The 21,629-nt window shown below is 41.4% G+C and overlaps 1 protein-coding gene across 1 annotated transcript in view; it reads right to left on the bottom strand.

The window, feature by feature from the left end:
- The window catches only part of CAPRIN2 (caprin family member 2), a 701,412-nt gene that overhangs the window by 100,816 nt on the left and 578,967 nt on the right, over positions 1-21,629 (bottom strand). The window contains 1 exon segment of the mRNA XM_030214677.1: positions 17,686-17,792. Coding sequence (XP_030070537.1) covers positions 17,686-17,792 — 107 coding nt within the window.

The following is a 21,629-nucleotide window of genomic DNA, read 5'->3' as shown; positions in this document are numbered from 1 at the left end:
CTATGCTGTTTGTGTATATTCTTATGGCTTTTCTCCATATGGCTTTGTTTGCGTCTGTTTTGTTTTTGGCCCATGCTCTTTTGAGTTTCCTACAGAGTTTCTTCATGTGTAGTAGTCTGTCATTAAACCAGGGATGTGGTTGTTTTGTGATTTTTGGTTTGAGTGGTGGTATGTTTAGTGTGTTTTCACTTGTTTCGTTTCAGTTTCTCATAAGTGTTTATCCTCGGGTGGTTTGTCATTGTTGTCTAGAATGTGTGGTTGTCTACTTTTCCTCAGGTTGTTAATGTGTGTTGAGTTCTTGGCTCTTTTCTTGCTGCTTTCTTTCCATTGTAGTGTGAAAATGAGCTTGCTGTGGTCTGACCATGGTACCTCTTCCCATGTGTGGTTTGTTAATATGTGGATGTTGCTCATTGAGAATCTGTGGGCTAGTATGTCTGATTGGTGTCCTTTTGTGTGTGATGAGAATCCTTGTGCTGTTGTAAAGTTCCATTGGTTTATGAAGTTTATTAGTATTCTGGTATTTGTGTCGCTTTGCTTTTCTAGGTGCAGGTTTATATCACCTATTAATAGGACATTTGGGTGATTGGTGTAGATGTTTGATATGAAGTCCGTGAAATCATCTTGGGCATTTGTCCAGTTTCCTGGAGGGCAGTAGAATGTGAGGCATAGTTGGTCAGTTAGTAGTGTTTTGTCAGTGATTTTGCATGCCAGGATTTTTGATTGTTGAGGATGTGTGTTTAGCGACAAATTCTGCTGTGAAGGAGGATTTGTATATTATTGCAATGCCTCCTCCCCTCCTTTTGGTTCTGTTGATATGTATTATTTTGTATCCTGGTGGGCATAGGATTAGTACTGCAGGGTTCTCTTCAAGGTACAGCCACCTTTCAGTTATGAGCAGTAATCCAAGTTGTTCCGATCCAATCTCTTAGTAGTATTGTCTTATTTACAGCAGATCTCGTGTTTATGTAACCTATTTGTGACATGGTGTGTCGTGTTTAATGTTCAGGGCTTTTTTTTTTTTTAAACAGTTTGTAGTGGTCTGTGTGGTCTGGTTGTTTTGCTCTTGTTGTTTTGTTGGGTGTTCATGTTTGGTTTCATGTTGCTGGTTGTTTGGTTGGCCTCTGCATTGCTGTTTAGTTGGTGCTTGGGCTCTTCCGTTGTTTTGAATGGTTGTCTTCTTCCTGTGATGCATGCTGGTATTTTGTTCAATTTGAGTTGCTGCTGGTATCCCCATTATTCACACTGTTATTGTATAGTAAAAGATCCATGCCCTTAGCCTGGCTATTTTTGGATTACTTTTGGCATGGGGGTGTTTGCGTATGAATGTGTGTGTGTTTGGGCTCTGAGGTGCTTGTGTTTGTATGTTGCATGGGGATGTTTTTTTCTCTTACCTTGGCTAGGGGTTTGCCCACATCAGTGAATGATCAGATACATAAAAATACCCACAACAGTGAAAAATGTCCTTCAGCAACAGTCACATCTAAAAGATAAATGAGCAGTGGAAATTTGATGCGTTATACAGTAATTGCTACTCAATATAGGGCTTGTGGCAATAGAATTACCCTGCGAGAGATCAATCAAGGCTGAAAAATTAATTGTAGTGGAGTTGCCACAGACAGTATGCTACAATGGAGACCACATGGTCTATCCAGTCAAGACATTACTGAAGGGGGTAGAAGGTAAGGTTTGCCTTTTTGTGGTTGATACAAAGATTTGTAACAGAGTGGACACCCCAGAGGCAGTGGAAAACATGAAAAAGGATCTGCAAAAGTTAGAAGAATGGTCTAATGTTTGGCAATTAAAATTCAAGGCAAAGTGCAGTGATGCACTTAGGGAGTAGAAATCCAAGGGACACGTATGCATTGGGTGGTAAGAGGCTGATATGCACAGACAGGGAGAGGGACCATGGGGTGATAGTATCTGAAGGCGATGAAAAGTGTGACAAGGCGGTGGCTGTAGTCAGAAGGATGCTAGGCTGTATACAGAGATGCGTAACCAGCAGAAGAAAGGAGGTGTTGATACCCCTGTACAAGTCATTGGTGAGGCCCCACCTGGAGTACTGTGTTCAGTTTTGGAGGCCGTATCTTACTAAAGATGTAAGACTTGAAAGCAGTCCAATGGAAGGCAACAAAAATAAGGGGATTGTGCCAAAAGACACATGAGAAAAGACTGGAAGGCCTGAATATGTATACCCTAGAGGAGAAGAGCCACAGGGGAGATATGATACAGACATTTAAATACTTGAAAGGTATTAATATAGAAACAGATTTTCCTGAAGGGAAAATGGTAAAAACCAGAGAACATGAATTGAGGTTGGCGGGTGGTATAGTTAGGAGTAATGTCAGAAAATTCTTTTTCAAGGAGGGTGGTTGATGCCTGGAATGCATGTGATGGAGAAACAAAACTGTGGCGTAATTCAAAATGGTGTGGGATGAACACAGAGGATCTCTAATTAGAAAATGATTAAAAAAAAAAAACAAAAACCCCCCACAACTTATAAAGGGTTGCATATGTGTTTACATGTCAAGTGGTGCTTAGATGGCAACGCTGGCTGTTATCAACTAAGGCTGGTGCTGAGCTGGCTTGAACAGTTTGAGTACCGCATACTGTAATCCAGTTTAGGATGGGCTATAGACAGCTTCAACGGAAACTCCAGTAATCTGGAATGTGAGGACAGCACTGGGCACTTACGGTCTGTATCCTGCAAACGATAAGACAGAATTGGATAGGCTTTGACTAACTCCAGTAGTTGGAACACAGGGACAGAGCCGGGCAGACTTCTATGGTCTATGTCCTAGTAGCATGAAGTGCTCTGCTCCTCCATGCTCAGCGGGCCATGGGAATCATAGATGAACTCCCGATGCTGAAGCAGAAGTCTCCTCGATGGAAAGTACCGCCAATGCCTCAGAAGAGTACTGAGCTACTTTTTATGAAACCTCAGTACTTTCAGGTCATCCCCTTCCTCCAGAGGGAGCTCTCAAACTTTAGTCTAACTTACCACTGCTAGCTGCTGCCCCAAAGCTCAGTCTCCACTAGTCTTAACCCAGATAAGAATTAATCAGAACTGGTACTTTGTCCCATGCTCTCCAATAAACCTATCCTTCTCTTATTTATTTTGTTTTTAATATTGCTGTGCTGGAAAAGGATAGCTTCACAGGGAAGAGGTGAAGGGAAGGAAGAAAATTTCACAGGGCACCAGAGACAGGAATCTGAAGACCTCCAGATAGGACTCTACAGACTCAAGCCACCCGCAAACCCCAGCTGGGCAAGAACCTGTGGGATAGTTGTCCCTCAACCAGCAGGTGTATGGACATACTTTTCACCCACTGTTTTTGAGTGAGCTGCCCCTAGTTGGGATCTCCAGTTGCTCAATTAGGAACTCATGAGCAAATCACTCAAAACCAACTGCTGAAATGTGTGTCCATCCACCTGCTGGAAATAGAAAACACTGAGTGGACTGGATGCCAAGAGATGTCTCAGCTCTGTTTTCAGTTCTCTCTCTACCTGCTGGTTCATGGACAACTATCCCACAGGTTCTTGAATAGTGGAGAAGCTATGTAACAGAAAATGTGAAGATTGTGGACCAGAAAGGGCTGATGTGTAAATTAAAAATTAAGTGGATGACCCTTGACAGCAACAGTTGAGTCTCACACGAGGGGCTGACACTCGTAAAGGACAATTGGAGACCACTCAAAGCATTAACATTACAACCTTGAAAGCTTTGAATTATTGAGAAGAGTTCACAAGCACAAGAAAATTTTTGCAATATGGCAACATCTCAGCACCATGCGATTTCCATCTTTCAAAAACTAAAGCAGTATCTTTGGAGTTCCTGTTATGCAAATGAAGATGTGGCCATAAATGCAGTTTGCTATTTTCTGTAATTCAGAAAATAGAAGCAGCTAAATTTTAAAATGGATGCTAATTGGACCCATTTCCAAAAGCATTGGAAACGTGTTTCTAAATTAGCATTTACCATCTGCAAGATATGGATGCCAAACTTGCAGTGAATTTTGCATTCTAGAGGACAAAAGGATCCAGATCAGAGGTAGTAAGATTGGTGAAAGAATTTTCCCCAACATAAGTCATTTTAAGTTGAAAGTAGTCCAAAGGGACTGTATGGTAAATGAACAAAATGCATACTTGGATAAGGGATCAATATTCATAGAATCAAATTGTTTACATATAGGTGTAGGAATAGCTTTGGAGTTTGAACTACCAAACATGAGAAACTGAGTAAAAGGTCCTAAAGCAGTGGTTTCCAAACCTGTCCTGGGGGAACCCCTACCAGTCAGGTTTTCTGGATACCCATAATGAATATGCACAATTGAAATTTGTATGCAGTCTAAGTAGTGCATACAAACCTCATGAATATTCATTACAGATATCCTGAAAACCTGATATGCCCTCCATTGGGTGGGTCCCAGCAAATTATCTAAGACCTAATCCTGTTAACAGAAGAAAATCTTTGTGATGTGCCATTATGATGCCCAATGTAGTTCCTATCATCAATACAGAGGTTGAAATACTCAGGTTTAAGCCCTGCTATTGTCTGACACCTTCCTATTCAGCAGCTGACAAAAATGGAGAGCAAGGATGGAAGTCACTGCATAACTTACTTGAACAATGGGAGTTCCTCTCCCCCAGTTATGGCTTTTACTACAACTAGTAGTTAGTCTTCAAAATGCTAACCTTATTCTGTGCACCACATCTACCTGTTATTGCAGGCTTAAAGAAGCAGCCTTTTGCTCAAAGTGGCCCACCCCATATCTTCCCTGATCAAATCAGTTTTCTATAGAAAATGGGTCTGTTATCAAGTGAACTACACATCACCTAGAACAGTGTTTCCCAAGTCGGTCCTGGAGTACCCTTTTGTCAGTCAGGTTTTCAGGATATCCACAATGAATATGCATGAAAGATTTGCATATAATAGAGGCAGTGTATGCAAATCAATGTCATGCATAGTCACTGTGGATATCATGAAAATTTAACTAGCAAGGGGGTAACTCCAGGACTGACTTGGAACACCAGACTTGAGGGGAGGGGGTAATGTGCTAGAATAGTAATTACATTTATTATTCCAAATTAACTTCAACCAGATTGGCTTAAAATACCAAACCTGAATAGTATTGTGCTAATGCCTTTTTCTGTTCATGCCACACATCTCCTATCAGTGACACCTACAGTTGCATTATTGGAAGGATAATTTCATTGGACTCAGATTAATTTCAGACCTGCTCTAATTTGTTTTTTTTGTCTGGAACCTGATCTACTGCATGATAATTCTTTCTGTCTGCTTATTCCTTTATCCTAATGTTTCTGTTAAACTTTATACTCTTATTTTTTCTGTTCATAATGTTCATAATGTCTGCTCGGTACTCCAAGGGGAAGCATGATTAATTCACTTTGCATTTCTGTTTGTCTGGAAGTATATAGAAATCACTGGCAACATATCTGAAAAAAAACAACGAAGTTTCTCTGTCTAATGTCATTCCAGATCAGTATATCATCTGCTACTATGAAACTACAAAATCTTACTTCCTGCAACAGATATCTGAAGTCTGCCACTGTGTCAGACCTGTCTGCCAATCACTGCAATGAGTTTAAGTGACACTCCCTGGACTGCTCTCTACTAGTGAACAATTATGTACTTTTTCTTATTTTTCTTCTCTCTCTGCTTAGTATTTGGTTTTCTCTATATTACTCTTCTTTTATTGTGGTATCAAAAGTACTATATTTACTTACCTTTTCTTTCAGTCATGTTGCAGGTTCACCCTATTCTTATTTTATGTTGACTTCATCCAGAAGCGGTACGCCGTTTCCCAAGTGCAACCCTAGCTGCAACCATATGTTTAACCAAACTTGACTCAGCTATACTTCATACTACTAATGGTTCTAGATTTTTATTTCATTTTTCTCACTGCCTTGCTAACCTTTTAACTTTGAGTTGATAACATTACCTGGAGTCCTTACCTCAGATTTTCCATTCTGATTGTTTTTAATTTTCTGTTATTGATCAGTAATGTCCACAAATCCTGAACCTATTGAGCTCAACAAGGTCCAAGCAGGAGACTGGGTCCTGATCAAGACCATTAAGGAGGGACAATTAACCAGGAGCTGAAATTTGGTTAAGTAGACCACCTTATTGCAAGGGTAAGCCCGGCTGCAAAGGGGAGGTGCTTCAATAGGAACCCTCGTCTCAAACCCGCTGAAGAAACTAACAACTCAAGCAAGTATATAAAATAATGAGTGGAATGGAACAGGTGGATGTGAAGCGTCTGTTCACGCTTTCCAAAAATACTAGGACTAGGGGGCATGCGATGAAACTACAGTGTAGTACATTTAAAACAAATCGGAGAAAAGTTTTCTTCACCCAGAGAACGTGGTGAAGGCGGTTAGCTTAGCAGAGTTTAAAAGGGGGTTATACGGTTTCCTAAAGGACAAGTCCATAAACTGCTACTAAATGGACTTGGGTAAAATCCACAATTCCGGGAATAACATGTATTGAATGTTTGTACGTTTGAGAAGCTTGCCAGGTACCCTTGGCCTGGATTGGCCGCTATCGTGGACAGGATGCTGGGCTCGATGGACCCTTGGTCTTTTCCCAGTGTGGCATTACTTATGTACTTATTTAGCGTCAAAATGGGGGCTTAACATCTGATCCAGTTGACACTGCTCCTATCTAATCTGGACACTTTTGAATTTGGACTCTTACCCCAACATCATTTTTACTTGAACCATCTATCTGATCTTCACCCTTCACCTACTGTTTTGTTTAAATTTTGGACTTTATATTTTGGACTCTTGCCATGATGAAGTATTTGCTATACTAATGAAATTGTTTTTTTTATTCTCACAACTGTTTGTTTTTTCTCCTATTTTCTGTTGCTAACTCTGCACCCTTTTTCTTCTTGGCATTCTTACTACTCCTAATGTATCTGTAGCTTCTGTTGCATAGTTTTATACTGCTTGTTTTCATATGGTGTCTACTGCCATACAAGTTAACTATTCCTTTTAATTCTATTCATGCTGTTTTTCCTTCTACCTGTAAACCTGTCCGCTTGATTTTCTATTCCTGCTGAATTTTCTTTATTTTCTTTCACTAAACTTGGTGCAGTTTCTTTCTTTACTCCTAGCTTGCAAGCCGCAACTAATGCTAAATGGCTTCAGAAAATTTCATATGACCTGTTAAAATTTCTTACTTTAATATTCCGTATGCTAATGCTCTTCCTATTATCTTTTTTCTACTAATACTTGGTTTTCAGGTTTGTGTCCTTGTGTAAGACATATACCACCATAGTTTTAATTGCTCATGGCCCACCTTTACTCATGATACTTTACATATCTTTCTCTCCTGCACTCCATTTTTTTTCTTCATTTTTGATTATTGATTTTTAGATCATGCAGCTCTTGTTGCTGCATTCTGCCGGCCCTTAATTCCTACTTTCTAATATTTTCTATGATTTTTAACATTATGTCTCCTCTAACTTTTAACCACCTTTCTAACTTTGTTTTGTTGCCTTTTTGTAACTCATTCCTTACACCCTGTACAATTAATAGGTCCAACTCATCAGTTCCCATTACAACATGACATAATTCTGAGGTTGACACCTATCTTTTCATTCGACCTTTGTAATATCCTCACATACAAAAGCCTGGCTCAGGAACGCCAATATATCACTGAACACATATACATCTGTCCTGATGACCAACTTGGTAATAATCTTGTTTCCTATTATAATCCCTCTTGGTCCTGGTTATTTCTCCTATGGTCCATAGACTCAAAATTCTCTATTTGGAGTGTCAAACTGACTGGTTCGTTTTTTTTACACTTACAATGCCAAATGATTATCCTTAGGTCCCATCTGACTCTTCCCGATGTAGTACTATGAAATGAAATCCTCTCATTTTCAACTTTAAAAATCTTGACCAAACTTTGGCTCATACCTATGCCCTAAGTTTTTAATACATGGTTAAACTGGCTACACTACATTGTTTCTTCCCTCAAGATTTCTAACTGCTACATGTGTACAAGACCTCGTCCTACACCTCAGTTATTTTCCTTTCCTTTTAATTTCAGACATTATAACACTTGTTTGTGTATGCTATTGTCTTTTACTTCTGAACATCCTATTTCAACTTCATGCAAGTGTATTTACTGTTTGTGCCGGCCTTTAGCTTTTCATTCCTTATTTCCTCCTTCTTTTGGTGTGCGTTTTAATCTGATTTTTTCTATATGCTTGCGACGCTACACTACCCAGGCATATTCTCACTTTCTAGGAAATGTTACCCATTGTTCTGATACTGTTGACCCTTCTAACCTCCCAATGCTTAATTTCTCTAGCCTCTCTATCCCACATTCTGATGTATGGTGTTATTGTGGGACCAAGATTCTATATCCCATTTTGCCATTCCAATGGTCTGGTATATGTGCTCTTGTTCAATTAGTTATACCCATTGTAATTGCCTATCCTCACCAGGTATCTCGTGTTAAACGACACGTTCCTAACTCTCCTACTGACACTATCTATCTAGACGCTATAGGAGTTCCAAGAGGGGTACCTGATCAATTTAAAGCCAGAGATCAGGTATGGACAGGTTTAGAATCTACTTTGTTTTGGTGTGTCAATATTAATAAAAATGTTGATTAGATTAATTACAACAAAGATCAACAAAGATTCATACTTGATGCAACTAGTAGAGTAGCATGGGAAAATAGACTTGTTCTTGATCAAATACTTGCCAAAGATGATGGTGTTTGTATTGTACTTTATGGTCATTGTTGTACTTATATTCCCAATAATACTGACACACATGGTTCTGTTATGAAGACATAGTAAGGCCTTTCTGCTTTAAGCCAACAAATTAGCTACCAATTCAGGTGTTGATACTAGCTAGACATCTTGGTTGAATGCAAGTTTTGTTAACTGGAAAAACTTTCTGATGTCTATTTTTACCTCCATTTTGGTTGTCATTTTAATTTTTGCTTTAATGGTCTGTTGCATTATTCCCTTTGCTTGTGGGCTTGTCCTCAAACTTCTTACTTCTGCTTTCAGTACAAAACAAAATATACTTCCTTCTTGAAGGTCCTGCTGTTGATCTTATTACTTTTATTGTTATTAGTACATTTACTGCCTGTAACGCAAGTATACCTCCTTAAGGAAGGCATTTATTCTGCTTATTCTGCTATTTGTAGTAGTAGTAGTAGTAGTTGAAATTATAAATATATATATTCTTCTATACATATTTTTGGCTTTTTAATATTTTCTGCATATGTTTTTTTTTTTAACCTGTATTCTCCCATGTCATTCATGTTACAACTTTCACTCTTAATTTAGAGTTGATTTTTTGTAAATGTTTCACTCAATTTTTAATCTTCTCTTTGTAAGATTGAATGTAATGTTTAAGGTTATCTTCAGCATTTTTATTGGTTTAGTCGCTTATTGGGTACATGAGTTTATCCTTCTAGAGTTTATTTTAACTCCCCAGGCATAGATAGTTGGGGTTCCTTCCTTTTCAAACTGTTATACCCTATCATCGAATGGGCATCCTGTGGATTATTATCTGTACAGGTGATGATTTCTCAATCATCAAGAGGGGAATGAATTGATTTTGCACTTTTCTGCTTACTGATAGGCATGACCCATGACCTACATAGCTAAAAGCTCAAACCTCATCTTTCTATGCTTTCTGCTGATGCTGTAAATGCAAGGTCACACTGTACCAGCAAAGAGTGCTCTTCCCCCTCCCCTGACAGAAGTGGTGCCACTGACTCTAGCTCAGACACGGACATCAAGAGTATGTTTACAGTTTGGGAGGGAAGAAGTGTTGAGGACTTAGATAACACAGTGATAAGACCCGGGTCCGAGGGAAATTCTTGAAACGGAATAGCACTGCAATCTTCTGTAAAAGAACCTTGAACTTATTTTAAGATGTAGAGTTTTATAAACATCATTCTTTATTCTGTAAACAATAACGTAAGGCAGAATTTAGCTGATGTTACAATAAATTTGGCTGACATGGCAAGTTGTAGACTGGATGGGAGGGGGGATTGATGTTCAGATCAACTGTATATAAGGCACTCCTGTGTTACATCTAGTCAGAGGCTGAGATAACCAACAGAGCAAGTCTTTGCAGCTGTGGTTTCACTCCCTCTCAATAACAAATGGCTATTTGTTATTACTTCATTTTCTAATTGCCTTATTGCCCAATTCCCTACCTAATTCCTTTACCTAATTTCTTTGCCGAGATTGGATAACAGAGTCAGTAGTGGGAGGCGGGGCAGACTTATACGGTCTGTGTCAGAGCCGATGGTGGGAGGCGGGGATAGTGCTGGGCAGACTTGTACGGTCTGTGCCCTGAAAAAGACAGGTATAAATCAAGGTAAGGTATACACAAAAAGGTGGCACATTTCTTGGGCAGACTGGATGGACCGTGCAGGTCTTTTTCTGCCGTCATCTACTATGTTACTATATGTTCACCTAATTCCCTACCGAATTCCCTAATTCCTTCATCTAATTCCCTAATTACATACCTAATTACTTTGCCTAATTGTTTTATTGCCTAATTAGATTGTCTAATTGCTTTATCATCTTATTGCCTTGTTATTATCTGTACTGGAATAAAGACTATCCCTTTGGAAGGAACATAGCTTCTGTCCTATCACTCCTTACCTCGGGGGCTGGTTGGTCCATCATATCTGGGGTGGGTGTGAGGAGGTAAAAAAACTTATTTGCCCCATACTTCCAAATTGTATATTTCTTATGGTACGTAGATATATCAGAGAAATAATTCCCACATAATCATGGTCCTCACTGATACTAGGCTGTCAGAGGAGGCCCTAACAGACTCCACTAAAAACATTCTCAATGCCCACACTGTGAGCATCTTCAAAGTGTGATGTCATAAGTACATATAAGTACATAAGTAATGCCATACTGGGAAAAGACCAAGGGTCCATCGAGCCCAGCATCCTGTCCACGACAGCGGCCAATCCAGGCCAAGGGCACCTGGCAAGCTTCCCAAATGTACAAACATTCTATACATGTTATTCCTGGAATTGTGGATGTTTCCCCAAGTCCATTTAGTAGCGGTTTATGGACTTGTCCTTTAGGAAACCGTCCAACCCCTTTTTAAACTCTGCTAAGCTAACCACCTTCAACACGTTCTCTGGCAACGAATTCCAGAGTAATTATACGTTGGGTGAAGAAAAATTTTCTCAGATTTGTTTTAAATTTACTACACTGTAGTTTCATCGCATGCCTCCTAGTCCTAGTATTTTTGGAAAGCGTGAACAGACGCTTCACATCCACCTGTTCCACTCCACTCATTTTATATACCTCTATCATGTCTCCCCTCAGCCGTCTCTTCTCCAAGCTGAATAGCCCTAGCCTCCTTAATCTTTCTTCATAGGAAAGTCGTCCCATCCTCGCTATCATTTTAGTCGCCCTTCGCTGCACCTTTTCCAATTCTACTATAGCTTTCTTGAGATGCGGCGACCAGAATTGAACACAATACTCAAGGTGCGGTCGCACCATGGAGCGATACAACGGCATTATAACATCCTCACACCTGTTTTCCATACCTTTCCTAATAATACCCAACATTCTATTCGTTTTTCTAGTCGCAGCAGCACACTGAGCAGAAGGTTTCAGTGTATTATTAACGACGACACCCAGATCCCTTTCTTGGTCCGTAACTCCTAATGTGGAACCTTGCATGACGTAGCTATAATTCGGGTTCTTTTTTCCCTACATGCATCACCTTGCACTTGCTCACATAAAACGTCATCTGCCATTTAGCCGCCCAGTCTCGTAAGGTCCTCTTGTAATTTTGATGCTGGCACCAAACTTATCAGTGAAAAGCTGTGGCACAGGCTCTGGCCACTCAAAGGAGAAATAGCAGGGGCCAAATGCCAGGGAAGAAGGTAAAGGCTAGATACTGGACGGGAAAAGCAGGGGTTGAATGCTATGAATGGCAAGAGTGGGAAGAAGCAGACTAGTTCTAGAGAAGAAGGAATTCCTAGGGCAGTTGCTAAGAGAAGGAAAGGAAAGCAGCAAAGGTAGACACTGGGGAAAGAATGGAAAGCTGGTTGTGGTAAAGGAAAACGTCTCTGCTCAGTAGGAAAAAAGCTATGTGCATAGAAAGTATAAGGAGAGAGAGGACACCATTTAAACTTAATCATTACTTAAAGGAGCTTTAAACAAGTTTTTGTGTAAATACAAAAACAGACTTTTTTTTTTTAATATAAACAGTTACACTGACAGTTGGCAGCACTTATCTAAAGGCAGCTGTAGAATCATTCACAAAGCTGTATAAACATGCAAAAGTGCCCAAGTCAAAAAGCTTATAAGTACATGCACCAATAGTAACATAGTAACATAGTAGATGATGGCAGAAAAAGACCTGCATGGTCCACCCAGTCTGCCCAACAAGATAAACTCACATGTGCCATTTTTTGTGTATACCTTACCTTGATTTGTACCTGTCTTTTTCAGGGCACAGACCATATAAGTCTGCCCAGCACTATCCCCACCTCCCAATCACCAGCCCCGCCTCCCACCACCGGCTCTGGCACAGACCGTATGTCTGCCCAGCACTATCCCCACCTCCCAACCACCAGCCCTGCCTCCCACCACTGGCTAAGCTTCTGGGGATCCCTTCCTTCTGAGCAGGATTCCTTTATGCTTATCCCACGCATGTTTGAATTCCGTTACCGTTTTCCTCTCCACCACCTCCCGTGGGAGGGCATTCCAAGCATCCACCACTCTCTCCGTAAAAAAAATACTTCCTGACATTTTTCTTGAGTCTGCCCCCTTTCAATCTCATTTCATGTCCTCTCGTTCTACCACCTTCCCTTCTCCGGAAAAGGTTCGTTTGCCGATTAATACCTTTCAAATATTTGAACGTCTGTATCATATCACCCCTGTTTCTCCTTTCCTCCAGGGTATACATGTTCAGGTCAACAAGTCTCTCCTCATACGTCTTGTAACGCAAATCCCATACCATTCTCGTAGCTTTTCTTTGCACCGCTTCCATTTTTTTAACATCCTTCACAAGATACGGCCTCCAAAACTGAACACAATACTCCAGGTGGGGCCTCACCAACGTCTTATACAGGGGTATTAAAACCTCTTTTCTTCTGCTGGTCACACCTCTCTCTATACAGCCTAGCAATCTTCTAGCTATGGCCACCGCCTTGTCACACTGTTTCGTCGCCTTCAGGTCCTCAGATACTATCACCCCAAGATCCCTCTCCCCGTCCGTACCTATCAGACTCTCCCCGCCTAACACATACGTCTCCCGTGGATTTCTACTCCCTAAGTGTATCACTTTGCATTTCTTCGCATTGAATTTTAATTGCCAATCATTAGACCATTCTTCTAGCTTCCGCAGATCTTTTTTCATGCTTTCCACTCCCTCTGGAGTGTCCACTCTGTTGCAAATCTTGGTGTCATCCGCAAAAAGGCAAATTTTACCTTCTAACCCTTCGGCAATATCACTCACAAATATATTGAATAGAATCAGCCCCAGCACCGATCCCTGAGGCACTCCACTACTCACCTTTCTCTCCGAGCAAACTCCATTTACGAGCAAACTCCATTTACCACCACCCTCGGGCGTCTGCCCGTCAACCAGTTCCTAATCCAGTTCACCACTTCGGGTCCTATCTTCAGCCCGTCTAGTTTATTCAAGAGCCTCCTATGGGGAACCGTATCAAAAGCTTTACTGAAATGTAACTAGATTACGTCCATAGCACGTCCTTGATTTAATTCTCCGGTCACCCAGTCAAAGAATTCATTGAGATTAGTTTGGCACGATTTCCCTTTAGTAAAACCATGTTGTCACGGATCTTGCAACTTATTTGCTTCCAAGAAATTCACTATCCTTTCCTTCAGCATCGCTTCCATTACTTTGCCAATAATTGAAGTGAGGCTTACCAGCCTGTAGTTTCCAGCTTCTTCCCTATCCCCACTTTTGTGAAGAGGGACCACCTCAGCCATTCTCCAATCCCACGGAACCTCTCCTGTCTCCAAGGATTTATTAAACAAATCTTTAAGAGGACCCGCCAGAACCTCTCTGAGCTCCCTCAATATCCTGGGGTGGATCCCATCTGGTCCCACTGCTTTGTCCACCTTTAGATTTTTAAGTTGTTCATACACACTCTCTTCCATGAATGGTGCTATATCTGTTCCATTCTCACATGTACTTTTGTCAGTCCATTGCGGTCCTGCTCCAGGATTTTCTTCTGTGGAAACAGAACAAAAGTACCTATTTAGCAATTTTGCTTTTTCTTCATCATTATCTATATAGCGGTTCTCAGCATCTTTCAGACTCACCAATTCCCTTTTTAGTCTTCCTCCTTTCACTAATATACCTGAAGAAAGTTTTGTCACCCCTCCTTACATTTCTAGCTATTTGTTCTTCCGCTTTCGCCAGACGTATCTCTCTCTTGGCTTTTTTCAGTTTCCTCCGGTATTCCTCCCCAGTGCCCTGCGGGTGCATGGAGCTGAAGATAACATGGCACCGTGCCCCGACGGGCATGCGCGCCGAGGCCAGCGGGGAGCGAGTGAGGCGAGGGGGGCAGGATCCCGTCTCCAGGGGCACCCCGCTGGCAACAGGAGGAGCTACGAAAGGGGTTAAAAGCCCCTGGAGGGAGCCCGGATGACCTCTTCCGGTGTCCAGGGCAAGCAGACTGCAAGGAAGCCAGACAGAGGAGCCGAGGAGCGAAGGAGGACCAAACTTACATACCTTGAGAAGGCCTGAATCGTACACATTTACCTCTTTCAAAGAGCTTAAGGTGGTTTGATTTAATTTTGTAATGTCCGGTTGGCTTGCATTAGATGGTTTGTCTTAAGCAGCGAGGCTCCAAATTCTGTTGCCTGCTTGGTAATTATCTCTAAACAGCTTTCAAAGGGGCTTAAGTTCGTTTGCTTTAATCAGTAACGATTGTAAATATCTGGTTTGCCTGAATTAGATCATTTGCCTTAAGCAGCGAGGCTCCACATTCCGTTGCTTGCTTTGTAATTACTTCTCAACAGCGTGGGTTTAAAGATCCGTTTTTCTCCTATTATACATTCCCACATGCTGCGTCTTAGCCGTATTAGATGCGCCGGTGTACTGCACAAACGCACTCCACAAGCATCAGGGGGGTTGCGGGGGAGCTCACTACACGTGGCTGCACTCCACTCATGTAGAATCGCGGACACACTTTAAAAGTTGCAGTGGAATTTAAATTTACTAGAGTACTATCAATAATCCATGAACGTGTTTGACTTTCGTGCGCACTACAGGTTTGCAGCATTCGCGCCATTATTAACAGGGTGAAATTTCCACTGCGTTTCGTACGTCCAGCCCTCTTTTAATGATGTATATGGGGCGGGGAGTTTAGAGAGGGCTGTATGCATTACGCTGGCTAAGAATTACTTTTGCTTTCAGTAACTTGATGCTGCACTATTGTGGTTGGCCAGCAGAGGGCAAGGTTGTCCTATGAATCTGCATGCAAACTATATCTCTCTTTTCTGGAAAGGGATTGCAACCTGGTTTGTAGGTTTTTTTCCACCATTGTGCTGGTTTCTGATATTCCCAGGGTTAAGGCTTCAATGACTTGATCATTACCACATCAATTTAGTAAAGCTAAATATCTTATGCATCAGCTTCACGTACTTTGTGTATGCCTAACGTATGTCACTATGCTGGGCAAGTATTAAAATAGGTTTGGTCCATAAATAAATAAATAAAATAAATATAAGAGGTTGTTTAAATTGTCTTAATGATATAAGGAGACAATTCTAGATCTTTAAGTCTAGTTAGATGCCTAAATTGTTATAATGTATGATGATCTTAACTGGCTATCTTAAGTTTATTTAGATTCCTTGTGTGTCGACACTATTACCCTCCCCTCCCTCGCGCAGAATGGAAACGACAGCGAAGCCAGACGTCGCGGAGGTGTGCCCCACCCGAGAAGTCAGAGCGGAAGAAGAACACAGCTGCATATGAGAACGACTCGATCGACGCAGCAGGGAAGAAGCGACTGGCAAGCAGTGTGGACAAAGGAAAAGGCCAAAGAAAGCAATCCAGCAAGAAAGCAGCCGGACAAGCCACCCCCGCATCAGCAGCCACACTATCGCTGAAGAAAAGAAACAAGAAGGCGGCCACAAAGGGTGCCCCCGGGTCAGCGAGTGGCGCAGCCGACAGTTCTCAGATCCTCCAGTTACAAGAAGGAATTCCTAGGGCAGTTGCTAAGAGAAGGAAGGGAAAGCAGCAAAGGCAGATACTGGGGAAAGAATGGAAAGCTGGTTGTGGTAAAGGAAAACGCCTCTGCTCAGTAGGAAAAAAGCAATGTGCATAGAAAGTATAAGGAGAGAGAGGATACCATTTAACTTAATCATTACTTAAAGGAGCTTTAAACAAGTTTTTTGTGTAAATACAAGAACAGACTTTTTTTTAAATATACACAGTGTTACACTGATGGCAACACTTATCTAAAAGCAGCTGCAGAATCATTCACAAAGCTGTATAAACATGCAAGAGTGCCCAAGTCAAAAAGCTTATCTATAAGTACATGCACCAATACAAAAGGGTCATTCAGCTTCATGCTTTTCTTGGACACCCAGTGAGTTCACAGCATGAGCATTAAGAAAACGCAGAGGCACTACTTAACAGCTGAGATCATTCAGCTCCTGATTAGAATTGGGAAGTACATAATAAACAGAAAAAGGAAAAATACAACTTGTTTAAACCATGCTTACATGTAAGTGCTCAAAAAGGCACCAGGGAGTGAACAGTAGCCTAATGCTTTAAGCAATTGGTTCAACACCAGGGAAGCCTGGTTCAAATCCCTCTGATGTTCCTTGTGATCAGGGGCAAGTCAGTCCTCCATTGCTTCATTTAAGCTTAGACCGAACCCTCAGATCAGGAAAATATCTACTGTACCTGAAAATAACCTTGAGCTACACCTGGAAAAAAAAAGTAGGATCTAAATCAAAAACCTTCCCCCTTCAGGTAGCTCGTTTTGCCCTATGAAGCTTTAGCAAGCATTTGGTTACTGACAGATGAACATAGTTCTGCCAAATAGCCATTCACATGTAAGGGCAAGCTGCTTCCAACACAATGTGATCTAAGTGAAAAAATTCCAACCCAAGTATTTCGCTCATGACTTTTCATTGATAGCTCAAGGCCCTATTCCTGAAAGTAACATATCCCTGTTCCCAGAGGTCTCTTCCTCAAACTGATAGCACAAAAGGCAGATCTGAATCTAGCACATACTATTTATTCTAGCTGTTAGTATCTCACCAATTAATGATTTTGTGTATGGACATCACTTCTACCATTTGCAAGGCACCAAAAAACAGCCCATTAGTAAGATGCCAAAACTAAAGAATGTTGGCACTTTAAAGAGTGTTTGCTCCCAAGCTTTATTTCTTGTATAGACCATGTTTAAGACACTGTATAAGCAGCATTTAAAGCCTTTTGTGACAGTGGAGTCCCAATCATCGCAGCTTCTTCCAGGCCCTAGATTATCCACTTCCATGTTACACTACTAGATATCCAGCAGCTTGGAGCCTCTGACTAAAAAGGTGTGGCTGCAGATGGTAGGGAGAAATCCCCAGGTACTTGCAAATGAAGGGTCAGTGGCTATCCAAACACAACTGCATTTTTCTATTTAACATGAACAGTGCTTACCCTGAGTGTGTATGGGACTGCAGGGTATTCTCTCCCAGAGAACTGAGGCTGTACAAAGTTTCCATTAAGGACAGCAGGCGGTCCACTTCTGTAGCTATCGAAGCCTGCTGGGGAGAGGGGTGGAGAAAGTAAAGCCCCATTCAAGTACAAACTAGACATCACATTTTTCAGATTTATTTTAGGTACACACCTCAAACTTTTTCCTCAGGATCCAGTAGAACAGTACAGGACCCACATAGATACTTTGTACAAAATAGGTTTAATTACTTAATTTTAACCACTTCAAGTTATGAGGACATTAATTTTACTTGTAAATTAAAAAAAGTAAAAAACAGATCTTGGGTTCCGATATGGTGATAAGTGGGCCTGCCTTATCCAGCAATCTGAAAGTATTACTCCATACCAGTTCACATGTACTACTATCCAGGCCTTGCCCTTTCCAATCCTTTACTCCTCCCAGCACTGGAATGCTTACATGCCTTCACCCCCCAAAAAGCTCTTTCCTCCTGATCTTTCTGCTGACCCAGTCCTTGCATGGCTCATTCAGAGTTGTATAGGATCAGTACTGTATGCCTCTGTGATAACCTTAAAAAAAAAAAAAAGCAGATGAGTATGTGTGCTATGTAATTCACCTTCCTGAAGGATGTATTAGATGCCCTTGTGTTTTGAAAAACTGAGAACACTTGCTGTATTTATGAACAACCTATGTTGGAAACAACCTATGAGGAAACAGACAACTAATAAAAATAAACATCTAACCTCCCTACAGAACCATACTGCTTAATCCGAATAGGATACATCAATGCTAGATCAGCAGTAAGCAACTCAGTAGACATACTAGACTGGATTACCACTGAGAATCTAGACCTTCTGTTCTTCACGGAAACATGGTTCCATAGCCCTACAGACCCCGCCATCATACAGACATGCCCACCAGAATACAAAATCACCCACTGGACAAGAAATGGAAAAAAGAGGTGGCGGAATAGCCATAATTTACAAATCCGAGTTCACCATCACAACCACTGGTGAATCCATCTCACCACAACTCGAAATTGCCTTGACAAGAATCACACACCTGAACCTACAAAGATACCTCAACGCAATCCTATTCTACAGGCCACCAGGAAAATGGAAAGACTCCCAAACTCAACTCATGGACTTCATCTCGAACACATGTGTCTCTGCCTCAAACATCCTCATAACAGGAGATATCAACCTACATCTCGAAGACGACACCTCAACAGGCACACAAGAATGCAAAGAATTCTTAAAACTCTGGGACTTACACGCACCTAATACTCAACCAACACACGCAAAAGGACACACACTAGACATCACACACAAATTCGACCCAGACTCAACTCTCCTACTTACAGACACAAGATGGACACCCACACCATGGACAGACCACCATAAAGCTAATGTCTCCCTCCACTGGCGAAAAATACACAGAAACACAGTCAACCAACATAAACAAACAACATACACCACGAGAGGAAAAATAGACCCCACAACATTCTGGCAACAGGTCTACCAAAACGAATGGTCAACAAATACAGACACCATTCAATTCCTCCAAGAATGGGATAACATTTGTAAGACAACATTAGACACAATCGCCCCAATCCAAACCAGAACATCACACAGGAAAAAATCTAATCCATGGTTCACCGAAGAGCTGAAAGAACTCAAAACACAAGTCAGAAAACTAGAACACGCATGGAACAAAAAAAAAGATGAACATATATTGAATGCCTGGAAATCACTTCGGAGGAAATACAAATACACCATAAAACAGACTAAAAAACTACACTACAAAACAATGATTAGACCAAACTACAAAAACACACACAAACTCTTCTACCTAGTAAATAAATTGCTAGACACCACACCAGTTACAAATAACAGCAAAGATACACCAGGGGTCGACGACCTCGCGAAATACTTCAAGGAGAAAATCATACAATTACGACTTAAAATACCCACCAGCCCTATTGAATGCGCAACACTCCTAAACTGTCTAGACCCAGAAGACGGAATATATCCAGCAGACAGGATCTGGACCGAATTCAAATTACTGTTGAAGGACCTCATCTCTAAAACGCTCAAAAGATTTGCCAAATCCCAATGCAAACTAGATATCTGCCCAAATAACCTTATGAAATCAGCTCCTCAACAATTCATAATAGACATAACGAACCACGTGAACGTCATGCTACAAAACGGACTTTTCCCAAAGGAAAAAAGGTAAAATTTTACTCACCCCAATACCCAAAGAAAAATGCAAGCAAAATAACTAACTACAGACCAGTAGCATCTATACCACTAATAACCAAAATAACCGAAGGGATGGTAACTAAACAACTCACAAACTATCTCAACAAATTTTCCATACTGCATGATGCCCAATCAGGATTCCGGTCAAATCACAGCACAGAAACAGTATTAATTACCCTAATGAACAAATTTAAACAAATGATTGCAGGGCCGGTCTTAGCAAGTGCAGGGCCCTATGCAGACCAATTTGATGGGGCCCCACCCTAGCCCTGCCCCCACCTAACTCCGCCCCCACCCTAGCTCCAGGGCCGGCTACCCCTCCCTCTGAGTTCCCGGGCTGCTCCCTCTGAGCTCCCCCAGCTCCAGGGCGTCCCCCCCTAGGGCTCCCAGCTCCAAGGCCCCCCTCCCTCCCGGTCATTTTTTAACACCCCCTCCAAAATCCAGTACTAGGTATGCCGAGAATACAAAACACTCTAGGACCTATTGAGCAATTCTACCATACCATAAGCAGTCATTTCTACGAATCACACAAAGAAAAGGAAAACATCTTAAAACACTACAGTGAGCACTAGAACATCAATTCACCTATTGTAAAATGAAACCTGACAGAATAGTACAGATTGTCGATCCTGCACAGTCAATGCCAACTGAAAGCCATGTCTTTTTCACAAACACAGATACACCCTAATCCACTATAGAATAAGTAGTAATATTTAAACTTTCTATTTAGACAAAAATTAAACTGAACCCCCAAGATGCCAGACTCTGCATACAATTCAACACCACACCACAGAAACAGAAAATGACCCCTAGTACTGTGCAAAATATAAAGACAGCAGATGTAAATTTGAAAAAACTAACAAATACCAATCACCACTTTACAAATTAACAAATAGAAATAAAACAAATACAGAAAATAAAATAATCCCATTTTATTGGACTAATACATTTGACTTCCAGAGGCCAAAATCTCCTTCCTCAGGTCAATACAGTATAGTACTGTTACAGTATCCTATCCTGACCTGAGGAAGGGGGTTTTCTTCTCTGAAAGTTAAGTCGAAATGTATTAAAAGTAGTCCAATAAAAAGATTACCTTATTTACATGTTCTATTTATAAACATTTATTAACACAGCTACAATACTATATCCTAAAGCAAAAAAATAAAAATATATATTTTATTTACAGTTTGTTGTCTCTGGTTTCTGCTTTCCTCATCTTCTTTTCACTGTCTTCCTTCCATCCAGCATCTGTCATCCAGTGTCTGCCCTCTCTGCTGATCCCTCCATCCAATGTCTGCCCTCTCTCCCTGCGCCTTCCATCCACATCTGCCCTCTATCTCTGCCCCTTCCATGATCCATCCACCATCTGCCCCTGTCTGCCCTCTCTCTCTCCCCCATCCATTCACTGTCTGCCCTTTCTATCCCTGCCATCCACTGTCTGCCCTTTCTCTCTGCCCCTTCAATCCACAATTTGACCTCCCTCTCCCATCCATCCGGGGTTTGCCCTCCCTCTCGCTACCCCATCCAGAATCTGCCCCTCTCTCCGCCCCTTTTTCAGTCCCCAGTTCCAGCCCCACTATCCCACCAGTCCCCCATTTCAGCCCCAGCCCTTTTCTCCCACCAGTCCCGAGCTTCAGCCCCCCAGCCACTTCTCCCTATCCCGT

Source organism: Microcaecilia unicolor, chromosome 9 (assembly GCF_901765095.1).
Source record: "Microcaecilia unicolor chromosome 9, aMicUni1.1, whole genome shotgun sequence".
Lineage (NCBI taxonomy): Eukaryota > Metazoa > Chordata > Amphibia > Gymnophiona > Siphonopidae > Microcaecilia > Microcaecilia unicolor.
Note: the sequence above shows the minus strand (reverse complement) of the source record. Positions and strands in the feature narration are given on the sequence as shown.